Raw genomic sequence first — 23,641 nt, forward strand, 5'->3', positions numbered from 1 at the left:
GCCTAACTTGTATTCATCATGCAGAACACAGCAATGGGTCATATTATCTCCCCCCATCAACTGATGAGAAACTGAAGCTCAGAGAGGTTAAGTGACTTGCCCAATGTCACAAAGCCAGGCAGAGGTGGGCTGGGATTTGAACCCAGGCTTCTCTGATTTCAGAGCTCAGGTTCTTTCCTTAACCCATGAGACTTGCCTACTGACAACTTCACTTCGTTTCCTCCGGGTCAGTGCAGCAACGGCCTCATGGGGTTTTAGCCCACATTCCTGCTTTCAGAGTGCAGCCAGCCCCCATGGCTCCCTGAAAACGTCTTCCTGAGGGTCTGCTACTCCATCTCTGACATGGGTAACGACAAGGTGGGCCTGGTTGCTGCTGTATAGACCGGCTCTGCCTTATCTTCCTGGTCAGAGGCACACCCTCTGGGTCTCACGGAAGTTGGGGAGCCCCTATTTTCACTCATTCTAGCCAAACTGTGCTCCTCAGGGCTGAGAGCTGGGAGACCCCAAATAAAGCAGCTGTAGGCTCTGGCTTTGGGGAACAAGGTGGGTGGCTGGGGAATTAAATAGGGGGGTGAGATTAGTTCGACTTTCATGCCCACTCAATACAGGTCAGTGGGTCCCAAATCTAGTCATTCAAATACCACCCTCATGATCTTTGCACTATCTGAGTGTGGCCCCCAGTTAGAATCTGCTGACTTGGGGGGGTGGGTCAGAGGCCTGGTCAGGTTTCCCTGCCAGCGCTCTGGCTTGTGCAAGGTGCCATTTCTGGAGATGTGGGACAGTAGTTTGGGAGGACGTTGAGCCGGCAGTGTGGACAGAGCCACAGACATGGAGCCCCCACTTTGGCAGGACGGCTGACCCTGTGCTCACAGCTGTCCTGCCTGTCAAATGGAGAGGGCCACCTCTGGGCAGTGCCTTGGTGGGCGGACAGGCTGGGAGTTCCTGGCTGGATTTCACATTTAGGAGACTGTCCTTCCCCATGGGGCCCAGGGCTGGGGAGGTGGAAGGAGAGGAGAAATCTAACACCTAGACTCTAGGGCTGGGGGCCCTGGGGTCCTCAGGTAACTGAGGCCCTGCTCCTCCCCGCAGTGGCCAGCCTAGGAGACTAACTCCTCGGTGACAAGGATTTCAGGCTGTAATTCTGCTGCTTCCTGACATTCCTCGGTTAGGAGGATGTCACAAACTCCCCTAGTCCGTGAAATCATGGGTGTGATGTGTCCGACATGTATCTGTGTTAAAATATATGATAATAAATATGCAGCTATGTGGAAAAGACATGTTCATTCTCGTTGCACCTGAAATCATCTCTGCTTTTCTACTCTTGTGGACAATGTTAGCCCGGGTGAAGGTGCACTGCCCACATCAGCCCAGAACTCCCTGAGGTGGGGCTGCCTCCCCACTTCATCTTTGGGGGGGTGGTCTCTGAGGACAGGTGTTCTGTCTCCTTGCTCCTTTTCCTTCTCTGCCTCCTCTTTTTTTTTTTTTTCTTTCTGGCTGCGCTGTGAGGCTTGCGGGATCTTGGTTCCCCAACCAGGGATAGAACCCGAACCCTTGGCAGTGAAAGCACAAGAGTCCTAACCACTGGACACCAGGGAATTACCTTCCTTCTTCTTTTTTTTTTTTTTTTTTTTGTGGTATGCGGGCCTCTCACTGTTGTGGCCTCTCCCGTTGTGGAGCACAGGCTCTGGACGCACAGGCTCAGCGGCCATGGCTCACGGGCCTAGCCGCTCCGCAGCATGTGGGATCTTCCCGGACCGGGGCATGAACCCGTGTCCCCTGCATCAGCAGGCAGACTCTCAACCACTGCGCCACCAGGGAAGCCCTACCTTCCTTCTTTTTAAAATGTGACTTTAGGGACTTCCCTGGTGGCGCAGTGGTTAAGAATCCACCTGCCAATGCAGGGGACACAGGTTCGATCCCTGGTCCGGGAAGATCCCACATGCCGCAGAGCAACTAAGCCTGTGTGCCACAACTACTGAGCCTGCGCTCTGGAGCCTGAGAGCCACAACTACTGAGCCCACATGCCACAACTACTGAAGCCCATGCCCCTAGATCCCGTGCTCCGCAACAACAGAAGCCACCGCAATGAGAAGCCCACGCACTGCAACGAAGAGTAGCCTCCGCTCGCCGCAACTAGAGAAAGCCTGCGTGCAGCAACAAAGACCCAACACAGCCAAAAACAAAGTAAAATAAATTAAAAATAAATTTTTTTAACATAAGACTTTTAACTGATGTTTAATACACATACATACCGAAAGGTGCACGTATCATGAGTATCCAGTACTGACTTCTCACAGACCCACGTGACCAGAACACAGGTCAAGAAACAGAACATCATTGGTGCTAACCAGAGGTCCCTTTTCCTCTTCAGCCCCTTTCCCCAGCCCCCTGCCCACTTTAAAGAAAAAGATTCTGACTCAGCTGATAGTTATTGAGGGCTTGCTCTGTGCTAGCACTTTTATAACCATGGTTTTATTGGATTATTCTAGCAACCCCGAGGGGCAGATGATTATCCCTGTTTTACAGTCAGGGAAACTCAGGGTCGAAAGGGTAAGTGAATTATTGGGGTCAAATGGTCAACAAGTGGTGGAGATTGGTCTCCTAAAGTCAATTCCATATCACACATCAGCATCACATACTTAAATATATACAAAGAGAGGTGAATGAAGAGTTGGAAGTAGGGTCCATAGGTCATCAGCAATAAATCTGCATGGACATCTCTGATTGTTTGCCCAGAAACATCCCCTTACTTATTTTGGGGACTTCTCCTGTCTAAACTCTTCAGAAGGCTTCCTGAGGGAGCAGTCAAATTCTTACAGGGCTCTGCCTGCTGGCCACAGTTGGTTGGTCCAAGAGTGGGCATTGGACACAAGATGGGCTAATCAGAGAGCTTTCTTGGGAATTTTGGTTTCATTCTTCCTCTGGAAATGTAAAACTCGGATGCTGGTGGTCAGTTATGTGGAGAAAGGCAGCCTACAGTGAGAGAGAGAGAGAGAGAGAGAAAAGTGAAGCAGGAATGAGAAGCAAAGGTCCTGATAGTGTTTGGATCCCAGATTTCAGTTGACCCCTGAGGCTCTGCCCCACCCTTCCTCTTCCTGCAGCTGGGTTGCAATATATGACTCGCCATCCATCCAATGCATGCCCCTTTCCACCTAAGGCAGACAAGCAAGCTGCTCTCTTTGAGCAAGGGTACATCAATCAATAGACCAGATAAAAGACAATCAGCCTGTCTATCCATTTATACACACAGGGATCAATTTCCAGCTGTTTGAGATACAGACAGATAAAATGGACTCCACTATTGAATGGGGATAAGATAACCTACCTAGTGGGGTTGCTGTGAGGTTGCCTGATTAAACAAATGTAAAGTACCCTGCTTGGCACAACGTCAATGACGGGATATTTTGGTAGGGGAGGAAGAGTCCATTTCAAAACTTTGAACCTAGCTCTTCCTCACAGCAGAGTTCTAATTAATTAATGTAGAAGGGATGATGGACATAGAAAAGCACCACTAGGCAAGCACCACCATAATGACTCTTGCAAGCAAGGACCACTAATAGATGTTAAAATTGGTGGGCAGAAGAATGATGAAAAGCAGGAGACTGGCGTAGTCTCAAAGTGTCTCCCCAGAAGATACTTATTAATTATCAAGGGAAAGATAATTCCTGTACAGTAGAGAAATGTGGTAGACCTCACCTTAACCAAGTAATTAAGGTTAAATCACCAGCAATGAGACCCATCCATATCAGATACCTCCTGATATCATGCACTGAGAAGGATATATCACCTCTGTGGTTTCTGCTCCAAAATGCATGCCATGAATCTCATCATGAGAAAACATCAGAATGACCTAAACTGAGGGACATTCTACAAAATAACTGCTCAGCACTTTTTAGAAGTAGCGAGGTCATAAAACACACACACACACACAAAAACCCCCAAGGAACTGTCACAGATTGGAGAAGACTAAGACATGAAAATTAATGTGATGTGGGGACCTAGATTGGATCCTGAATCAGAAAAAGGACATTAGTGGGAAAACCGGTGAAATTCAAATAAGGTCTATAAATTGGTTAATAGTATCAGATCAGGGTTAATTTCCTGGGTTTGATCATTGTACTATGGTTAGGATGTAAGATGTTAACATTTGGGAATTCTGGATGAAAGGTGTTCAGGCACTCTCTGTACTATGTAACTTTTCTGTAATTCAAAAATTATATCAGGGGCTTCCCTGGTGGCGCAGTGGTTGAGAGTCTGCCTGCTGATGCATGGGGTCACGGGTTCGTGCCCTGGTCTGGGAAGATCCCACATGCCGTGGAGCGGCTGGGCCCGTGAGCCATGGCTGCTGAGCCTGCACGTCCGGAGCCTGTACTCCGCAACGGGAGAGGCCACAACAGTGAGAGGCCCGCATACCGCAGAAAAAAAAAAAAAAAGAGCGCTGTGGAGGACCCCAACTGCAGGGGCCTTACATGGCAGCTTTAAACTAGGGGGTCGGAGGATAAGCCAGAGGTGGAGGTCCAAGTCAGAAGAATCCAGCTTACACTGGGCCCTCTGCTTATAAAAAAAGAAAAAGAAAAAGAAAAAGAAAAAGAAAAAAAAGCATAAATCCTTGAACTTGAAAAAAAATCTTCCATTCCAGTTTGCCCCCAATAAGTTTGATTAAACCAATATAATGGTGTAAGTATAAAACACACAAAATTTAAGGAAAAAACTAAAAGACCAAGATAATAGCCGAAGTTGTAACTAAAATTCATGTAGACAGCTGCCGAAGACTTAAGGTTTATAAAGTACCTGTCCTGGGATCTGAGGTGAGGTCTCTTAGCTCTGCAAACTTAATTCAGGGGTTAGAATACACAGTGAAACTCAGATCCCTGGTCCAATTTCACACCCACTGCAAGAGACCCCACTTCCAGGATTCCTCAGAATGTGCTCCTTTAGCCTCTGTTTGAATGATTCTGATAACGAGGAGCTCACTAATCTCTTCCTTTGGTTGATGTTTATTTTGTGCCCAATTACTATTGATAGAAATGAGAAATTAGAATCAACCCAAATGAACAGGGCTAAGTAATGCTGCTACCAAGATGATAGAGCACTGTACAGCCACCAAGAGTGATAAGAATGTGGCTTATCTCAATTCTTGGAAGTGTGTATATAGTAATCTTTAGTAACAAGAACAGAAGTAGTATTTACACACTGATTACAGCTACGTTAAAATCTCAGTGTGTACATTAGGAGCTAGAATATAATTTTGTAATTTAGAATGGTGCAAATAATTGTAGTTTCATGTCATTTTGATTTTTTAAAAAGTAGTATATGTACAGAATTTAAATGAAATTTAGTATCCAGAATTTTTTTAAAAATCCTCCATTAAAGCACTCAGGGATTGTCATTTCAAAATTGAGAATAGGTGTATGAACACTAGATTGGGAAGGATCCTGAGGCCATGTCTCAGCACCATGAAAGAGAGTGATCTGTTTGATTAGCGATGTCTGCCATGGGTGGAGGATTAGCAGTGGCAGTGTGCATGCTAGTAGCTGCCATCTCTTCTTGAGACACTCCCAGCAACCAGTGTCACTTTTGTAGTCACTCAGAAAGATGAATGAGCTGTTTAAGGAGCCAGGTGAGGGAAAAGACCTTTTCTTTTAGTTACAAGTGATAGGATTTGGGGCAAGTCACTGGGATATAAGACAGTATGAAATAAATACCATAAGGGGAGGAAAAGCAAAGTCCTCCACAATAGGAGCCAGTTTGAGAGTAGGTGAGCACAGTAGGGAAGGTTTTATGGCCTTTGTACTGGGTCTTGAAGGATGAGGAGATTTTGCAGGTGGAGATGCTGGGAAGGGTATTGCAGATGGAGACCACAGCATGGATAAAGGCACGGTGTTTGGAAAACAACAGGTCTCCTGGGAGAAAGCAAGGAGATTGCTATGGCTGGAGCACAGAGCATGTGTAGGTTAGCAGTGGAAGATAAGTGTGGAAATGCAGGAAGGGGCCAGCCTGAATGTGTCCTCAAGGCCAGGGTGATGAGTTTGGATTTTATTTAATTAGCCACAGGGAGCCTTTGATGAGTTTTGAGGCAGGTGGTGCTTAGCGGTAGAGGAGACCAGAGGGTGATGAGATAATGCCTCTTTCCTGGGAAACCATCACTATGAGAGGACGCCAGGCCCTGGATTTTGACACGATCCCTTTAGAGTGTGGGGTGGAAATCAGAGCACTGGGATAATGGGGTGTGGGAGATATAACCGAGACCTATTGAGAACAATCTCATGGGCTCCATCTAGTGTTCAGGATTTCCTGAGCTCTGGGCCAAGCCCAGGGAGGTGGAAGCGACAATCTCTGCCTTCAAGGAGTTTCTAGTCTATGGAGTGAGGAAACGTACACCAGGAGACAACTGGAGACCAATCCTAGACAGTGTGTGATCCGACACTAAGGGGAGGGCACCAGCTGGGTGTGCAGTGTTTAGGGGTAGAAGATGAACTTGGTGGACAGCCAGTGGGTCAGGCTTACTGGGGCTCCTGTCCTTGGTGGGAGGTAGCCCTGGATGACTTCTAAAGTGTCCTCAGACTCTGTACATCCCTGGCTGTAGGAGGAGAGGTCCTGAAGGATGGGCAGAACTTGGACATGTAGAAGGAAGAGAAATGGGCTTTCCAGGAAGGGGGTGCTGGATGGTGGCAGGGCAGCCAGGGCAGACAAGGACTTAGGATGTATGGGGACACCGAGGGGACTGACTGAGCTGTCAGGTCAGCTTGCGTAGGTGGGGCAGTAAAGCCCCAGGGCCTGGCTGCCAAGCAGGGTACGCTGACTCGATGCAGTAGGCCAGGGATACTCAGAAGGGATGTGGTGTGACTGGGGTTTGGGGACAGTTAGCCCACAGCCATCAGACTCCTTGGGTCCCGCCAGATAAGGAAAGGGTCCCTGGAGGGCCATGTTGTGGAGTCTTGTTGGCCTCACAAGACTTAGGGGACCCCATGGATCCTGCTATATTCACAGGATGTGGCAAGATTCCAAGGATCCTATGACTTTCTTTTGCCTGATCTTCCAAACCTGCGGATTCCCCTACCCCAGGGAAAGCACTCCCTCCTTACCTTGCCTTCCACTCCAGTGTCCCTGGAGACTGCAGGGAGGAATGGGAGATGATTTGGCCTTGAGACACGACCAGGCAGGTACCTCCCTCTCTGTGCCAGGCCCGGGTGGACCTCTAGTGCCCTTTCTCCCCTCCTCCATCCAGGGCCAGGGGAGACTCCAGGGCTCTGGCCGGGCAGTGGGTGGAGGTGGCCAGAGTGGAAAGTCCCCACGGGCTGGATTATATCGGTGTTTGGCAGGCCTGGTCTTGGCCTTCTGCCTGGGGCTCAAGAGCCTGACAAATCTGTTTGGAGCCCTGAGTGAGGGGTGAGGTGGCAGAGAGGGTACTGGCGTGGGGACTTTTTCCACTCACCCCAGAATGGAGAATTCTCCAGTGCCAGGTTGGCGGGCACTGGGCCAGCTCCAGGTCACCTCAGGCAATGAGAAGCTTTTAGCTGGGAAGCAGGCAGGACCCAGAGATGAGGGACAGAGGACATGGCAGACCAGGCTCGGGAGCAGGAATGAGGACAGACGAGAGCTGGGGAAGAGGGTAGTGGGGGACACAGGTGTTTTAGGAGAGCAAAAGACATGGGCAGGGACTTCCCTGGTGGTCCAGTGGTTAAGACTCAGTGTTCCTAATGCAGGGGGCATGGGGTTTTTTTGTTGTTGTTTTGTTTTGTTTGCTTGCGGTACGAGGGCCTCTCACTGTTGTGGCCTCTCCCGTTGCGGAGCACAGGCTCCGGACGCGCAGGCTCAGCGGCCATGGCTCACGGGCCCAGCCGCTCCGCGGCATGTGGGATCCTCCCGGACCGGGGCACGAACCCGTGTCCCCTGCATCGGCAGGCGGACTCTCAACCACTGCGCCACCAGGGAAGCCTGGGGGCGTGTGTTTGATCCCTGGTTGGGGGACTAAGATCCTTCATGCCGCACAGTGAGGCAAAAAAAAAAAAAAAAAAAAAAAAAAAGACATGGGCAGAGTCTCAATGGAACAGAAGAAGAGAGACAACGAAGAACAGAAGCAGGGGCCGTCACGTCCCCTCCTCCCATGCCCCTGCCCAGGCCTCCTGTTGTTGCAGATCAGTGCCAGTGGCACAACCAGAAGCCAGTGCGGCTAACTCTGTGGGTGTATCCTGAGTGCCTGCTGAACTATGATGAGAATTTCTCCAAATGTCCTATTTGACCAGGAAAACCTCCAAAGCTGCCCCCAATAGCTCCGACTTCAGCCACTGGCAACCCAGCCCCACCATCTGCATCTGTGCTAACAATACCGTCAACATCACCACTGTCAGCATCACGCTCACCGCTACCATTATCATTACCATCATCCTAGCTACTGACCCCATCAACCCCCAGACACTCCTAACTGCATCCCCCAAGGGGTTGGGGGTGCTGGAACCAGGACTTAAGTCAGAATCTTTGAGTGCATCACCTATAGACCAGCGATTCTCAACAATTTTGCTCCCGAAAGGGACATGTGGCAATGCCTGCAGACACTGTTGGTTGTCACAACTGGGGGACTGTTGCTGGCATCTAGCAGGTAGAGGCCAGGGATGCTGCTAAACATCCTACAATGCCTAGGACAGTGTCCACAACAAAGAGTTTTTTGTTTGAAAGTGTCGGAAGTGCTGAAGATGAAAAACCTGCCTACGGCCTTCACTCTGCCCTCCTCTGGCCCTCACCCTAAAAGGCTTATTTCACACCTCTGGTTCCTGCACAAGAAGTCATATTTGCCACTCCATCTTACGGCCACTTTGATTTCTTATCGCTCGCACCTCCTGGCCTCCACCGCTTGTATTGAAAAGTCAATAAGGTGAAAAGTCATTTGCAGCCACCCTCACAAGGGAAAACACACAGAAACAACTGATACCTGGAGCCCAGGGTATGCCTGGGATTGAGGTCATGCTGGTGCAGGGCAGGGAGGCAGGGGCTGGGCTGAGTCCTTGGGGTATAAAGGAGGAAGGAGTGTTCAGGCCTTCACTCCACTCTGACGCCACAACTCTGAGCTGCTTCTCTGCTGTGGCCAGCTGGGAATCGGCATCATGAAGTGGATGGTGGTGGCCTTGATCTGCCTCCAGACCTTGGAGGCGGCCGTGATCAAGTGAGTCTGGGGCCTGGCTGCTGGGGCAGGAGCCTGGGCAGCCTTTTTTTTTTTTTTTTTTTTTAATGAACTACCATAGACTGGATGGCTTATAAATAACAGAAATTTATTTCTCAAAGTTCTAGAGGCTAGGAAGTCCAAGATCAAGGTGACTGTAGATTTGGTGTTTGGCGAGAATCTGCTTCCTAGTTCATATACCCCCATCTTTTTGCTATCCTCACATGTTGGAAGGGACAAGGAAGCTCTCTGGATGATCTGCCTCTGCTCTGGGACTTCTGGACAGGGAAGGCTCCCTGAATCGGCGTTAAGACAGGACTCAGCGGTGGGAGGAGATCTGGCCTCTGCTTTCAGGGAACTTCCAGTCAAAGGGAGAAGCACCATCCTTTCCCCAACTGATGAGAAAAGATGGATAGGAAACAGGGAGAATAGGGGTGACTACCACCCAAGCAGATGCTGAACGGCTGGTACAATTATATCTAGATAGGGAGACGTTTGCTAGTATTTTCCTTAAGGCCCCCAATTTATTTGGCAGATGCCAAAATCATCTAAGCAGAAACACCAGTCATGTAATCTCTACACGCTGAGGTGTCAGGGGATAGGGAACGAGGCGGCACAGCTCACAGGACATCAGGAGGACTCCCGGCCTGCCACACTGCCTGCTATTCTACCACTAAAGAGTGATTTTTTGGCAAAGAGATGGCTCCTCTCAGAAACTTCTTTGAATATGCAAATTCTGTAATTGTGATGGGGTGGAGCAAACATCAGCCTTCATAGCTCAAGGTGAATGGGTTTAGCAGAGAATTTCTGGACAACGAAGGGTCTTGGGGGAATGGGGAAGAGATGGGGAAAGAAGTGAAAGCAGCAGGAATTCTGGAACCTGGAACCAGGCCTGGGTGGACCCGCAGAGACCCCTAGGCAATGGCAGCAAGCAGGTCTGGGAGGACATGGGCAGAAACCCATAATTCAGTACATGCAGTTCCAGAGCTGACGTGGGCTCCGGACCACCCAGGCCAACCTCCCCGCTGTCCCTGCATCCTGAGAGAAGCATGACTGATCTAGGCCAGACAAGTAGCTGCAGGGGCAAAACTAGGACCCTGTCTTCTGAGTCCTCAGGCTAGTGTTCTTTCCCTGGGCCTGTGCTCTGTCACGGCCAGCCGGCACCAGGTGCCTGACAGCCACTGTACCAGAGGACTCTCTTTGGGGTGAACTTTGCCATCTATGAAACTTTTATTTTATTTTATTTTATTGGCCACATTGCGCAGCATGTGGGATCTTAGTTCCCTGACCAGGGATTGAACCCGCTCCCACTGCAGTGGAAGTGCACAGTGTTAACCACTGGACGCCAGGGAAGTCCCTCTGAAACCTTTTTTAAACACGCACAAATTGGGAATTCCCTGGCGGTCCAGGGGTTAAGGACTCCGCGCTTTCACTGCTGAGGGCGCGGGTTCAATCCCTGGTCAGGGAACTAAAATCCCGCAAGCCACGTGGCACAGCCGAAAAAAACCAAAAACCAAACCAAAACAAAACAGAACAAAAAATGTACAAATCCTACAAAGGGTAATGTCTGAAGTTCCTCTCCCCTGCCTGGGAAAGTGTTTATGGGATATCTGAGAGTGGAGGACCAGGGTGGGATGAGGACCCATGTGATGGGGTGGGGGCATGCATGGATGAAGGCAGTTGTTTTCTGAATCTCAGAGCAAGTCCTGAGAAGAGTTTTGAAAGAAAGAGAAAGAGAGGGGAAGAAAATGAGAGGCAGAGGGAGAAAGAGCCAGAGAGAACCAGAGATTGAGACAGAGATGGAGAAAGAGAGAGACACACAGACACGTACAAGCCGCAGACACCGGAGGACAGAGCGGCAGGGAACCTGAGGCAAACAGAGATGCAGAGAGAGAGAGACTGGGATATTAGAGCCTCCGTAGGAAAGAGGGAGGTCCTGTCCTGACCCCAGCCCTTCTGCAGAGTCCCCGTGAAGAAATTCAAGTCCATCCGTGAGACCATGAAAGAGAAGGGGATACTGGAGGACTTCCTGAGGACCCACAAGTACGACCCCGCCCAGAAGTACCGCTTTAATGACTTCAGCGTGACCTCCGAGCCCATGGACTACATGGACGTGAGTCCTGACCCTCCCCGGGGCTCCCCATCTCCCTGCTGCCAAAGATCAGGCCTGGGCTGTGAGCTGCGCCCTTCCTCTCTGCACCCTCCCCCCCGGCCCCCGGGGCCTGCCCCCATCTCTCAAACCTGCCAGCCCGGAGACTTCATTGGCGGGCGGAGCACTCAGGGGCCCCTGCTGACCTGGCAGCTGCGTCCACAGAGACCTTTGCAGCTGCCCCGGACAGGCTCGGACCAAAGGTCTGTGGGTTCTGGGCAAGCATGGAGGGCAGGCTCAGGCCCCTGCTTCTGGTGCGGGCTGTGGGGCTGGTCACTCTGTCACTCTATCCGTGGAGGAGGCTGGGCCTGATGGTCCCTGGATCCCGCCAGAGCTAATAGCCTGCCCATGTCGCCCCTCTCCCGCCCAGGCTGCCTACTTTGGTGAGATCAGCATCGGGACCCCACCACAGAACTTCCTGGTCCTTTTCGATACTGGCTCCTCCAACCTGTGGGTGCCCTCTGTCTACTGCCAGAGCCAGGCCTGCAGTGAGTGCTAGGTTGGGCAGGGGAGGGCGGCTGGCAGGGCAGGGCACTGACACCCTCTGGGGAAGGGCCGCACTTCATAAAGATTGCTGGGGAGAGCTGCAGTCCTGGAAGGGACCAGGGACTTGTCCAGGGTCACGTGGCACATGCCCAAGCCAGAGGGAAGAAGCTGGCCATGGAGCTGGGTGGCCCCTCTGCTTTCCCTGCTCACCAATACATATCCCTTCACCTACTCCAGCCCAGCCCAGCCCACTCCACTCCGTTCTGTTTGCTCTGGGCAATGCCATTCCATCCCCCTCCACTCTACAACACTCTTTCTATGCTACTCCACCCCATGATTTACTAAGTTCTTACTGAGTATCTCAAGGGACACGGGAGAAGGATATAGATGTGGTCCCCTCAGTTGTATTTGGAGACAGGAGATGTTCACTTCCTAGGGCTGCCTTGGTCCCTGCTAAAGCCTAGGGGTTTGGGTCTTGACCCCTCTAGTCCAGAAGGTCCCTCATCGGCTCCATCCTAGGCTATCTCAGGATCCTGGTGTGGCCAGCTTCTCCTCAGGGTGAGGTGAGGGTCAGGGAATGCACAGATGCCCTGGAGGTTCATTCACTCCTTCATCCGATGAGTAATTTCTCAGCACTCGCCATGTGTCAGGAGATCTGCTGAGGGTCAGGGAGATGAATAGATTCTATATAACCTGCCCATAGGGAGGTCACCATCCCAGGGCATCTCAAGATTCTGTAGGTCAGAGGGGGCTTTGGAGTCAAGGCTGGCCAGTTCTTGTGGGTCTTCCAATGCCAGGAATGTCAGCTGGTCACCACCTGACTCAGTGGCCGGTGGAGGGTGGGGCATGGGGGGAGTGCTGAGTCCCCAGGATGTAAGCCCAGGCTGGGAGACACGTGGGCAGCCCGGCAGGCCTGAGAGTGAGCCAGCCTGACTTCCCGAATTTTCCTTCCCTTGCAGCCAGCCACACCCGCTACAACCCCAGCCTGTCCTCCACCTACTCCACCAATGGGCAGACCTTCTCCCTGCAGTATGGCAGTGGCAGCCTTACCGGCTTCTTCGGCTATGACACTCTGACAGTGAGTGATGCTGCCGGCTGCCCCTGTCCCCACACCCAAATGTGGGGAAGGTAGTCCGGGGCTGTGAGCTGGATTCTAACCTCAAAATTCTCACAGTCTGATGGGGAGACTTAGATGGAGGCCCTGAAAAATATGGGAAACACCTAGTGCTCTACCGTACAGGCCAGAAAATCAGTACAATAAAGGCTCATCCAGGGACTTCCCTGGTGGCCCAGTGGTTAAGACTCCACGCTTCCACTGTAGGGGGCACGGGTTTGATTCCTGGTTGGGGAACAGATTCCGCATGCCACAAGACGCAGCCAAAAAAAAAAAAAAGCTCATCCATTCACTCATTGAACCCTCACTGTGGGCCATGATGTGCCAGGCACCGAGGGCACCACAATAGTTGGGATGACCTGGTCCTTAAGGAACTTAAAGCCTCGGGAAGAAGAAGGTTGGGGTGGGGAATGCTGCAGTAGTCGGGGATGGCTTCTTGGAAGAGAAAGTGGCTTTTGCAAACCTGTCAAGAAGAGAAGCAGCAGAAGCAAAGGAGGGATGAAGAACAGACCCTTGAGGGGTTTGAGGAGGGGGAGCCTGGGGGAGGTGGGTGGAGATACACTTGTCATCTCCCATCCTCTGTTTCCCCTCCAGGTCCAGGGCATCAAGGTCCCCAACCAGGAGTTTGGCCTGAGTCAGAATGAGCCGGGTTCCAATTTCCTCTATGCAAAGTTTGATGGCATCATGGGCCTGGCCTACCCTTCCCTGTCCATAGGCGGGGCCACCACCGCCCTGCAGGGCATGCTGCAGGAGGGTGCCCTCACCAGCCCAGTCTTCAGCTTCTACCTCGGCAGGTAAGGAACCACCTGGCGGTCCCCAGCTCCCAGCCCATGCCCCCCCGGGGCCCTGGACGGCTGAGGTTCAACACTTTGGGATTTGAAGGCCTCCCAGCAGGAATATGTGGCAGGGCCTTTCCTCCTGGGCTTCCGACTCTTCCTCCTCCCCTCCCCAACCCCCGCATCTGTCCCTGCCCGCTCGGCCTCTTCTTTGTATTTCTCGGCCACGACAGTATCTCTCCTTCCTCCAGCTGAACCCTTCTTTGAGCATTGCTACTGCTTCTCCATACCTCTTGGGTTTACCTCCTGCCCAGAGCCCCAGTTAGCTCATTTCCTTCTGACCAAATGTTTTCTACCTGGACACCTCTTTTGTGTAGCAATCTATTGCTTCATCTCCTTTGATCTATTGTTCTAGCAGGTCCTGGAGTCTTCTGGTCTAGGTCCACCATGAACTCCTAGCAAGTTGTTATGCTTACCACACACACGAGCCAACTCAGTGATTTATGTGGATGGGCCCCGGTGCCAGGCAGTAGGAGGGGTGGGGGTGGGGGTGTCACGTGTGGCCTGGGGTGGACTTTCTTTCCTCTCCAGAATTAGACAACTACCTTCTAGACATAGTCAATATCTACTCTCTGGGGCTTAGTCATTTGAATCTTTCAACCACATTATCCTGTTACGTCGGTTACTGGCCTCTGAGTTTAGCCTGTAGGAGCTCTGCCCAGTTCCACACTCAGGTTTGTCTTCTGTCTAACAGGGGAGGCCCTGCCCTCCCCTCCACCTGGGCCCTACCTCCCTCCGATCCCAGCAGAAAAATAACAAGCTGGGCCTGGGTCAGGCTCCCGTGGACACACTCCACCAGCAGCACAAAGTGAAAGGGAATGGAGAACGTGGTGTGTGGCAGGGTGGGGGGCCAGACGACCAGAGGCTTCCCCAGAGGCAGCGCTTGGTGGAGCAGCAGCGCTTGGTGGAGCAGCAGCACCTGGGAGCCTGAGGCACTGGGAAGTCTGAGCTCCAGTCGGGGCGGGGGGCGGACACAACCTCTTCCCTCAGGGATCCCCAGTCTGGGGGAGACACAGCCGTTCCTCAGGGAGCCCCATTCCGAGGGGAGACACGGCCCCGTCCTCAGGGAGCCCCGGTCTGAGGGGAGACACAGCCGTTCCTCAGGGAGCCCCAGTCTGGAGCCAGGGCAGGACCTCTGTTTTCCTGCCTTTTCCACAGCCACTCCCTGACTCACTTTTGCTCTATGTCCTGCAGCCAGCAGGGCTCTCAGGACGGGGGAGCACTCATCTTCGGGGGTGTGGACAGCAGCCTGTACACGGGGCAGATCAACTGGTCCCCCGTCACCCGGGAGCTGTACTGGCAGATTGGCGTTGAGGAGTGAGTCTGTGGTGGGCCCTGGGGGCGTGGGCACTTCCTCGGAGCAGGCTCTGAGGCACTTCATGTCACACACACACATCCGGGTACTGCCGGGTGGCGGGGGGACAGAGGACCCTCAGCTGGGGTTTCAAGGCCCAGGTTGGCCTGGAGAAGGAGGGTGGGGTGGGGACAACATAGGAAGGGGCAGGACTGGGAATCCCAGACATTTTGGATCCTGTAGTCCAACCCTAGGGGCTTAGACATTAGAAAACTGGGGTGTGTGAGGGGGAGGGACTAATTTGCTCGAAGTACTTACAATGAATCAGTAACCCTGGCCTTCAGTGTTTCTAGAACCATCCTTGGAACTCTTTAGAAAGAGATTCCAAGGCCATTTAGGTGGCCTTTCACAGACTTTGGTATGAGGCAGGAGGATGGCTGGATTGACCTCTGCAGAGTCCTTATCTTCCTGAGGTGCACCTCGATTCTGTGGTTGCAGCTCATCCCCTAGCTGCCCTGAGCTGGGAGGTGCTGAGGCCGCCCATCTCCTCACCGTTCAGGTTCCTCATTGGTGACCAGGCCACAGGCTGGTGCTCCAAGGGCTGCCAGGCCATCGTGGACACTGGCACGTCTCTGCTTACCGTGCCCCAGCAGTTCATGAGCTCCCTTCTGCAGGCCACAGGGGCCGAGGAAAACCAGAATGGACAGGTGCGTGTGGCGGAGGTGTGCCCCTTCCCCGGGGGAGGCCAGCCAGGGCGCATTTATGGTTTTTCCTGGGAGCACAGGAATAGCCTGATTCTTGGCCTCTGTGCTTCTCGCTGCCCCCAGGCACTGGAGGGGGAGGGCTCAGGATGACTGGGGCTGGGAGCTGGCTGGGGGCCCGAAGGCTGATCCAGGGGAGCCAGATGCTTGTGCTAAAAGGGTGTGGGGAGGTCACTACTAGGCAGAATTTCCTCTGAGCTTCAGCCCCTTAGCGGAAACAGGTTACACACCTGCCGGGCTTTGCAGTAAGAGGGAAATAACTAGACTGTGCTGCCAAGCCCATGAGTGACAAGGGACAACCCTTCAGTCCACAGCTCCTTCACCTCCACAGGGCCATGCTCTCTGCCCCGTGCCCCCTCCTGAGCCCACCAAAGGGTTTGCCTAATTAATGCATTCCCACTAACTTTGCTGGACTGATGGGCCATGCTTTCTACAGACCTGCGTGTTTTAAAAGGACACTTGCAGAGAAGGGGGTGTAGATTTAATCTCTCTCATGGGGGAAATTCAAGCAAGAGTCATGTTTGGGCTGAGAGAGATGCTCAGGTCCCCCCAGATCCTACCCGCTGCATGTGAGTCCTCATGTGTAACACGAGCAGGATTGGTGTTGCAGCCTCCAGTCCCAAAGCAGGCTTGGGGCTCAGGCCCGGGTCCTGAGGGGCTGAGGTGATGGGGTTGGCAGGTACTCTCAGGGGGGAGATGAGGCATCCCGGGCCCTGTTCCTCTCTGCAGCTTGTCGTGGACTGTAACAACATCCAGAGCCTGCCCACCCTCACGTTCATCATCAATGGTGTGCAGTTCCCTCTGTCACCCGCTTCCTACACCCTCAATGTAAGTCCTGGCCCCTGCAGGCTGAGAGAGTGGGGACACGATCGGGAGGGTGGGGGATGGGGATGGGGGTGAGGGGTGGGAGGAAGGGGTGGGTAGCCAGAAACGCTGGGTCTCCTTACCTCGCGCCATTTCCTGATGCCTTGCAGCACTGATTTCTTTTCCCCATCCATTGATTCTAAACCCCCGTCTCTGGAACGAGGCTATGAAAGAGCAGAGTGCCATCTATTATTAATGATTATTATTAATTAGGGGGGAGGGGCACTGGCTCTTTGGTGATCACTTATGAGAGTCAGCCACTGAGTGAAGCACTTTGTCTACATTTCCCTGATTACTCGTCACAACATTCAATGAGCAAGATACTGATTCTATTTTACAAATAAAAGCTTGGAGGTTCAGAGAGTTAAGTAACTGGCCCAAGGCCACATAGCTAGTCAAGGTGAAGCTAAGCTTTGAACCCAAGTTGGTCTGGCTCCAAGACTTTACTGCCAGGCTGACCTGCTCCAAATCAGGAACAGGAGGGAGTCAAGGAGACCCTGCAGAGGGAGGCCTGTTGCAGCCTGCCCTCAGCCACGCCAGGATCCCCCACCAGCCCGGCTCTGGCTCTGAAGGCTCTCAGTTGGCCTGTGAGCCCTCAAGGGCAGAAACTTTGGCTCACCTGTTTCTGCATCTGTGCTGCTGGCCTGGGGCTCTGGGCTGAGCAGAGCCCCGTCACTGTGTGAGCGGATGAATGAGTGTTGCCCTTCTGTATCGTGCAGGACGGCGACAGCTTTTGCATGTTGGGGGTCGAGTCCACCTACGTGCCCTCCCAGAACGGCCAGCCCCTGTGGATCCTTGGGGACGTCTTCCTCAGGTCCTACTACTCCGTCTATGACTCGGGCAACAACAGGGTGGGCTTTGCCACCGCCGTCTAGACTCAGCGCCTGGACGCCCGGGCTCCCTTCTCCCTCTGGGCCTCCCAGGCTACAGGGGGTTCTCTCTGCATTTCCTCTCTGCATGTAGCCTCCCTTCTCTGGACTCTGGATTTTCTCTAACAATAAATCTTTCTTCTCCCTATTGGCCAGCTGTTGTTTCTAGAGGGCAGTTGTGGCCTGTAAGGCAGCCCCTGGTCTCAGACAATGGGGACAATGAGAGTCAGGGGCACGTTTGCCTCTGCTGCACCATGTTCTCCCTGAGTTTCTAGGAGGTTTGCAGTGGGTCACTGAGAACCTAAGAGAAATAGGGCACAGGGTAGGGCTTGGGGGTGGGCCCTGCATCCCTCAAAGCTTGGAGTCTGTTCACATCTTCTCTCTGGAGAGGGAAGACTGTGGTAGTGGCATGGAAGCAGGGCATTCCTTTGTAATGGACAATCCAAAATGCTCTGCTGACCTAATTTACCAAACTACCACCAGAGTTACCCCACACATGTGCACTAGCAGTGTGACTAGGGGTCCAGTGTATCCTAAATCTAGGCCTCTTCCTCCTTATCTGTGATCAAGTTTCACTAGGAGCTTTCAGAGTAAGGCTGGATGCCGATACACATTTGTAACAGTCATGGATCCTTTAGGGAGAGATCACCTGATGCCACCAGAACCTAGTAGGTTCCAGGAGGGCTCCAGAAGATCTGGAGTTAAGCCTATCGTATTTTAACCCAGACCCCTATGTCCCAGGGCTTGTCTTTAAAGAAGGGCTGGCTCTCGACCATGGACAAGAGGGATAGCTATTTGAATCACATGAAAATCAAGCCCATTTGTTCTAACCAACTGAGCAAGAGGTCTTGTCCTTCTGGACTTCATTCCTGTCCTCCATAGGACCCACCCAGCAAAAGACCCAGAAACCTGGTTGTGGGGGGGGGCGCTGGGGACACGGTATGGGGAGGGGGAGGAGGAGGAGGAGGAAGAGGAGGAAAAGGCAAAGAATGATAGCTCAGCACCCTGTAACTTCCAGCAGGGGAAGGTGACACGAAAGAGGTCAGGAAATTTCTGTCCAGCAACATGGCAGTGGGGGGTACCTGCAAGCTCAGGCTGATGAGGTCTAGGTGGGGAGGGGGTATATATAAATGGAGAACTCACAATTAGAGGGGAGGTGGGCTTTATTTTATAGTCATATTTCCTTTACCATGCTGACCAACCTTGTCCCTTATGCTCAAGATCCAGGTCTGGTACCCCACTCCGCCAGGAGGGAAACTGAGGTTTGACACAGAGGGGTTTCTATGGCAACAGCACACCATCTGGGACCTTACATCTTTCCTAGACTCCAGGAAAGCCAGCCCGCTGCAAGCCTCTCCTTGGGGTCAGATAGGCCACAGGGTGTATTGTGGTGATCTGTGGTTCGGACATCACTTACTGAAAAGAGAAAACTTGCAAAAGGGGCAGAAACGAAGTGGAACAAAGTTTCCAAATTAAACGTCAAGTCCCTGTACAGGCCTGAACTCACAGAGCTGGACTACAAATCCCGGCGTGCCTAGCCGAGCGGCAGGGAGGACTACGCTTCCCAGCGGGCTCCGCGGCAGGCCGACGTGGGGCGGAGTCGGGCGGGGCGGGGCCGCGGGGCAGGGTGCTGCCCTCTGCCGGGCGCGGCGGGAAGTGGGTGCGGAGTGACAGCAGGAGCCCCGGCGCCGGGCGCGGGGCTCGGTGACAGCGGAGGCGGCGGCCGCCGGCTGGACGTAGGGAGCGGCGGCGGCGCCGACGGCAGAGGGAAGGGCGGACGGGGGCGGGCCTCCCTGGTGGCGCGGAGCCTGAGGATCCCGGGAGGGGGTGGCCGGCACAGCTCTCGGGCCGGACACCTGAACTTGGGACAAGTTGCCGGAGCCGCGGGGCGCGGGCGGCGGACGGATTGACCTTCATAGTTAGGTGAGCGGCGCTGGGGGGCAAGGGGTGCGCGGAGGGCCCGGAACCCCCGACCCAGGCTCCCCTGGTCCGATCCAGTGGGTCCGGGAGACAGGTGGGTGGGTGGGGGTGTCGGCTGGAAAGGGGAGCGAGACCGTGTGCGCCGCGCTGCCACCCGCCCCGCTGTCCGTCTAGCCCGGGACGCCCGGCGCATGGCCGGGGCGGCGCTGCCCGCGGAGCTTGGGAGCCCCTTCAGCCCCTCCCTTCAGGCCCGGGCCGGGGGGCGGCTTCTCTGCGACCTTATGTAACCAGGCGGGAGGGGCCGTGGCGGGCACGGGCCTTCCCGGCCCGGGAGCTGGGAGTCGAAGGGGCGGGAGGCGTGGGAGTGAACTTGCAATAAGTTTGAGGGCGTGTGGGCCGGGCGCCCACTTCTTCTCCACCGGACGCGGCTGGGGCGGGTGGCACGGGGGAGGGCGCCGGAGGTAGGGGAGGTGTGCGGGGGCCGAGTCCGGCCGGGCCAGGCCCTGCCTGGATGGTCCGGGGGAATGGGAGGGCCGGATCGGCGCCACGCCCCGGGGGCCGGGCTGCTGGAAGCTGAGGGGGGGGCGGGTGGAAGTACCATCCCTCCCTCCCTTCCCTTCCCTTCCTCCCCCTCGGTCTCTTGAAGAAGCCGCCTCTGCCAGAGTCCCCCGGTATCCCTGAGCGCAGTCTTTTTCTCCCCCTTGCATTATTCCACGACCTTAGGGAACCCCAACCCCAGAGCTCACCCACTGCACGCCCCTCTTTCTACCTTCCCTGGAGCTCCCAGCCATCTGCCCGCCCCCTGAGTATCCCCCTTCTTCTCGGTCCCGAATCCCGGAAACACGCCCCCTTCCCCCCGATTCCCTGAGTCCGCACCGCCCAACCTCAGGCTGTCCCGCCCCCGAGTCAGCGCTCCTTCTTCTCCCCTCCTCCCGGTACCCCGATCAGCTATTCGGCCGCAGCGAGTGCGCTCGCCTCCTCGAAGGGAGCGGGCTGATGCCAGCTCGGCTCCCCCGCCCCTCGGCCCCCTCCCGCCGGGGGTTCTGGCTTCACGCACGGCTGCCCCGAGCTGCTCAGGGTTGCGCGAGCAGGTTCGCGCCGAAGCCGCCCGGCGCGCCCCAGCCCAGCGCCCAGGGGGAGGGAGGAAGGGAGGGAGGGGGAGAGGGCGCCTGGGGCGGGGCTCGTCTGCGCTAGCGCCCGCATTGCCCAGGGCTCCCCCACCCGCTCCTCATTCCAGGCCAGCCCCTCACCGCGGGGTCCTTCTCAGATGCCCCGTCCACTCCTGCTGTCGTCCTCCCGCCCGTCTGTTCTGGGGATGGCTCTGCGCAAACAGTTTCTGGACTAAACTTTAGCGCTTTGGCTTAGTGTTCTCTGGGGAAGTGTCAGTTAATTGCCGCCCAGACCCCACCCCCCACCCTGAGAGAGAGGTGCTTGGGTGAGCAGGGAAGGGGACAGGCCGGTTCAGGTCCCCAGTGACACCTCTGGGATGTGGGCTCAGGACCCTCCTAGCTGAGATTCCACCGGCCCAAGACCTGGCACTCTTGGGCAACTGGGGGTGGAGGGGAAGGTAGGGGGCCGGTCTCTGGTGTCCTCCAAGGCTGCCAGATGTGGGTGCCCTCAGATCAGATCGCAGTTCTTGATTCCTTGGCTTGTTCCCTCTGAGGCCTTCACTCTTCCCAGCCTGAGAGATGGCCCCCAGGCCCTGCCTTCAGGGAGATCACAGTCTGGGAGAGAGACAGCCAGGCCAGAAGAGGCTGAAGAGGGGAAGGGCTGGCTGCCTTGGGAGCCCTGCCTGGTAGTCTGAGGTGTGCTTGTACCATGCCTCAGTTTTCCCAGCCGTGGGAAAAATAGCAATTCACTTGGACCCCTTCATTCTGCCTGCCTCCTGGCTTCTAGATGTGAGTCGGGAACCAGAGAGTGTAAATGAAGGGCTGTTTAGGGTGACTCTATGCTCTGCTTGTGCGAGAGAGCAGCCAGTGTTGCTTACAGTTTACAAGGCCTGTTACAGCTGCAGTGCTATTCTGTCCTCAGCTCGGCTCTGTGAGGTGCAGCCAAATGGGAACCCAGGTCTCCTGGTTCTGTGTCCCATGGAAGGGGTGCAGGGATTGGGGACATCTCCTCAGGTGAACACTCAATCCAGGGAGAGCCCCTGGGCTTCTGTGGGCTGATGACCTGGTAACTCACAGTCAGAGGTGGGTAGGAGGGTGGGCCAGGGCAGGCAGGAACCCATCCAGGGTTCTGGGATGATGGGAGTATCCAGTGCTCACCTCCACGGCCAGTGAGGCCTCCCTTTCAGCCTCTCGGCTGGAAAGCAGGTGGGAGGGGCTTCCCACCTCTCAGGCCTGGCTGCCCTTTGAGGGTCTGGCTTCTGGCCTGGATCCCCCCTGGGGCTCTGTTTATGGCTGTAATTGCATCATTAGCCAGAGTTTATAGAGTTACTTAGCACCTGCCCCCACAGGGAGTGGCCTAGCCACCCCCTGGCTTCTGTCTCTTCCTTTTCAAAGTCAACTTGGTTTCTGCCGGCAGCAGGGGTTTCCCCGACCGCAGCTGGCATGAAAGCCAGGTTGGGCCTTTGTCCTAGGGATGGAGGGCAGTCAGCACTTGGGGCCCAGCTTGGGGCTGCCCTGGAGATGACCGTGGAAATTGGGTTGGCCTCCTCTGATACAGAGGGAGGGAGTTCAGAGTTCCCACAGCTGCCAGAAGCGTCCACATCCCAGGATACAGTGGGTGTTTTTGCATATAATATATGTAACCTCAACTGAAAAGAGGGAGGTAAAAACGTACAAACTTCTCAGGCTGCTGTAAGGAATCAGGTGCCTGGTGCATGGTGAGTCCAGGGTGCTGCTCTGTATGTCAGTGTGGGGTGTATGTGATTGATGGGAGTTTGTGTGTGTGGTTATGAGGTTATCGGTATCTACATACATATATATAGATGAATTGTCTATATACATGTCTATGAGAGTGCAACGATAACGTTATCTATGAGATAATGAGAGTGTAACGATAACATTAATAGAATATGCATCTATTCTCTTTATGCTATAATAGAACAATATTATAATAAAATTTAGTTATAATGATAGTTGTCAGCATTTATTGTATATTTACTCTTCAGAATGAGGTAGTGCTTATTATTTTCATTAGACTGATCCAGAGAAGTTAAGCAGGTTGCCTGAAGTCACATAGCCTGGACGTGGTAGGGGTTCTAACCCAGGCCCAACTGAGTCCAAAATCCATGTTCTCAAGCCCTGCAGAAGACCACTTCAGGGTTTCCCAGGAGTTCTGTCTTAAAAGGCAGGGTGTGTCGTGGTGCAGGAACCTTCTTTTCCTCTGCCGGGGTCTCCTGCTCTGAGCAGGGGTGGGACTTGCTGAAGCCCCTGCCCCAGGACACACCTGTCTCCTGGCTGCTCTTCTGCTGACACAGGTGACGAAGGACCCCTGGCAAGGACTCTCCCGCCCGGCCCGGGGAGGAGATGGGTTCAGACAAGGCTTCCTGGGTCTCTTTGGATACCTCAAATCTCCCCTTACAGTGAAGTCCTCCGTAGGCACTCGATTCATCAGATGTGGAGAAGAGGCTGGGGGGCTACTGGGTGAGAAGGGGAGAGCAGAGAGTCGTGAGAAGAACCCAGGAGACCCCACACTGACAGGCCGTGTGGTATCACAAAATACCTATAGTGATGATGTATAAAATATACCTTGACATGACCTGGGACCTGCCTCACGTGTTAGCACCCATTCCCACCCTTATTCAGCCCTCTCCTCCATCCTGCCCATTTCTCTTTATTAGTGTGGTAGACTGCAAAGATGGCCCAAATTTTCTCCCTCTCTGTATCCATGGCTGGTCCCTGCCTCTCGCAGCCTCGGTTTCCGAATCTGTGAACCTAGATTATCTGTGGAGTCCCCTCCAGTGCGAGCCTTCTACCAATCTTCCTCAAAGGCACCAAGGCAGGAGAGGCTTCAGAAAGCGTTGGGTATGGGGTGCAGGGGAGGGGGGAGGTGCTGCCCAAGTCCACTCAGTAGCGCTTTCGCTAAAGCCTGGCCCCGTGGAGCGACCCGCCAGTTTTTCTGGGGACAGAGCCATAGCTACCATGTATGGAGCACTGGGCTAAGTGTACCCTAGAGCATGAGCTCCAGGGCCAGGCTGCCTGGCTTGGAATCCCAGCTCTGCCACTTACCAGCTGTGTGACCCTG

At 54.1% G+C, this 23,641-nt stretch overlaps 2 protein-coding genes across 2 annotated transcripts in view; both read left to right on the top strand.

Moving 5' to 3' along the window:
• The first annotated feature begins 9,101 nt into the window (after nt 1-9,101).
• Nucleotides 9,102-17,536, top strand: PGC (progastricsin). Its single transcript, XM_060109901.1, has 9 exons — nt 9,102-9,160; nt 11,120-11,270; nt 11,677-11,794; nt 12,752-12,870; nt 13,501-13,700; nt 14,937-15,059; nt 15,596-15,743; nt 16,527-16,625; nt 17,381-17,536. Exons 1-9 carry the CDS (start codon nt 9,102-9,104, stop codon nt 17,534-17,536), a joined length of 1,173 nt encoding a protein of 390 aa, XP_059965884.1.
• Nucleotides 17,537-19,245: 1,709 nt separating this feature from the next.
• The window catches only part of TFEB (transcription factor EB), a 48,270-nt gene continuing 43,874 nt past the window's right edge, over nt 19,246-23,641 (top strand). Inside the window, exon 1 of the mRNA XM_060109305.1 lies at nt 19,246-19,453. The gene's annotated coding sequence lies outside the window, so the exon portion shown is untranslated. The remainder of the gene's footprint in view (nt 19,454-23,641) is intronic.

This window comes from Mesoplodon densirostris, chromosome 10 (genome assembly GCF_025265405.1).
Source record: "Mesoplodon densirostris isolate mMesDen1 chromosome 10, mMesDen1 primary haplotype, whole genome shotgun sequence".
Taxonomy (NCBI): domain Eukaryota; kingdom Metazoa; phylum Chordata; class Mammalia; order Artiodactyla; family Ziphiidae; genus Mesoplodon; species Mesoplodon densirostris.

What these genes read in the sequence shown, in the direction of transcription:
- PGC (XM_060109901.1), top strand. Translation starts at nt 9,102, where the DNA reads ATGAAGTGGATGGTGGTGGCCTTGATCTGCCTCCAGACCTTGGAGGCG. An exon ending in CTGCCAGAGCCAGGCCTGCA is followed by an intron (nt 11,795 to 12,751) that starts GTGAGTGCTAGG and finishes CTTCCCTTGCAG; the next exon opens with CCAGCCACACCCGCTACAAC. An exon ending in TCGGCTATGACACTCTGACA is followed by an intron (nt 12,871 to 13,500) that starts GTGAGTGATGCT and finishes TTTCCCCTCCAG; the next exon opens with GTCCAGGGCATCAAGGTCCC.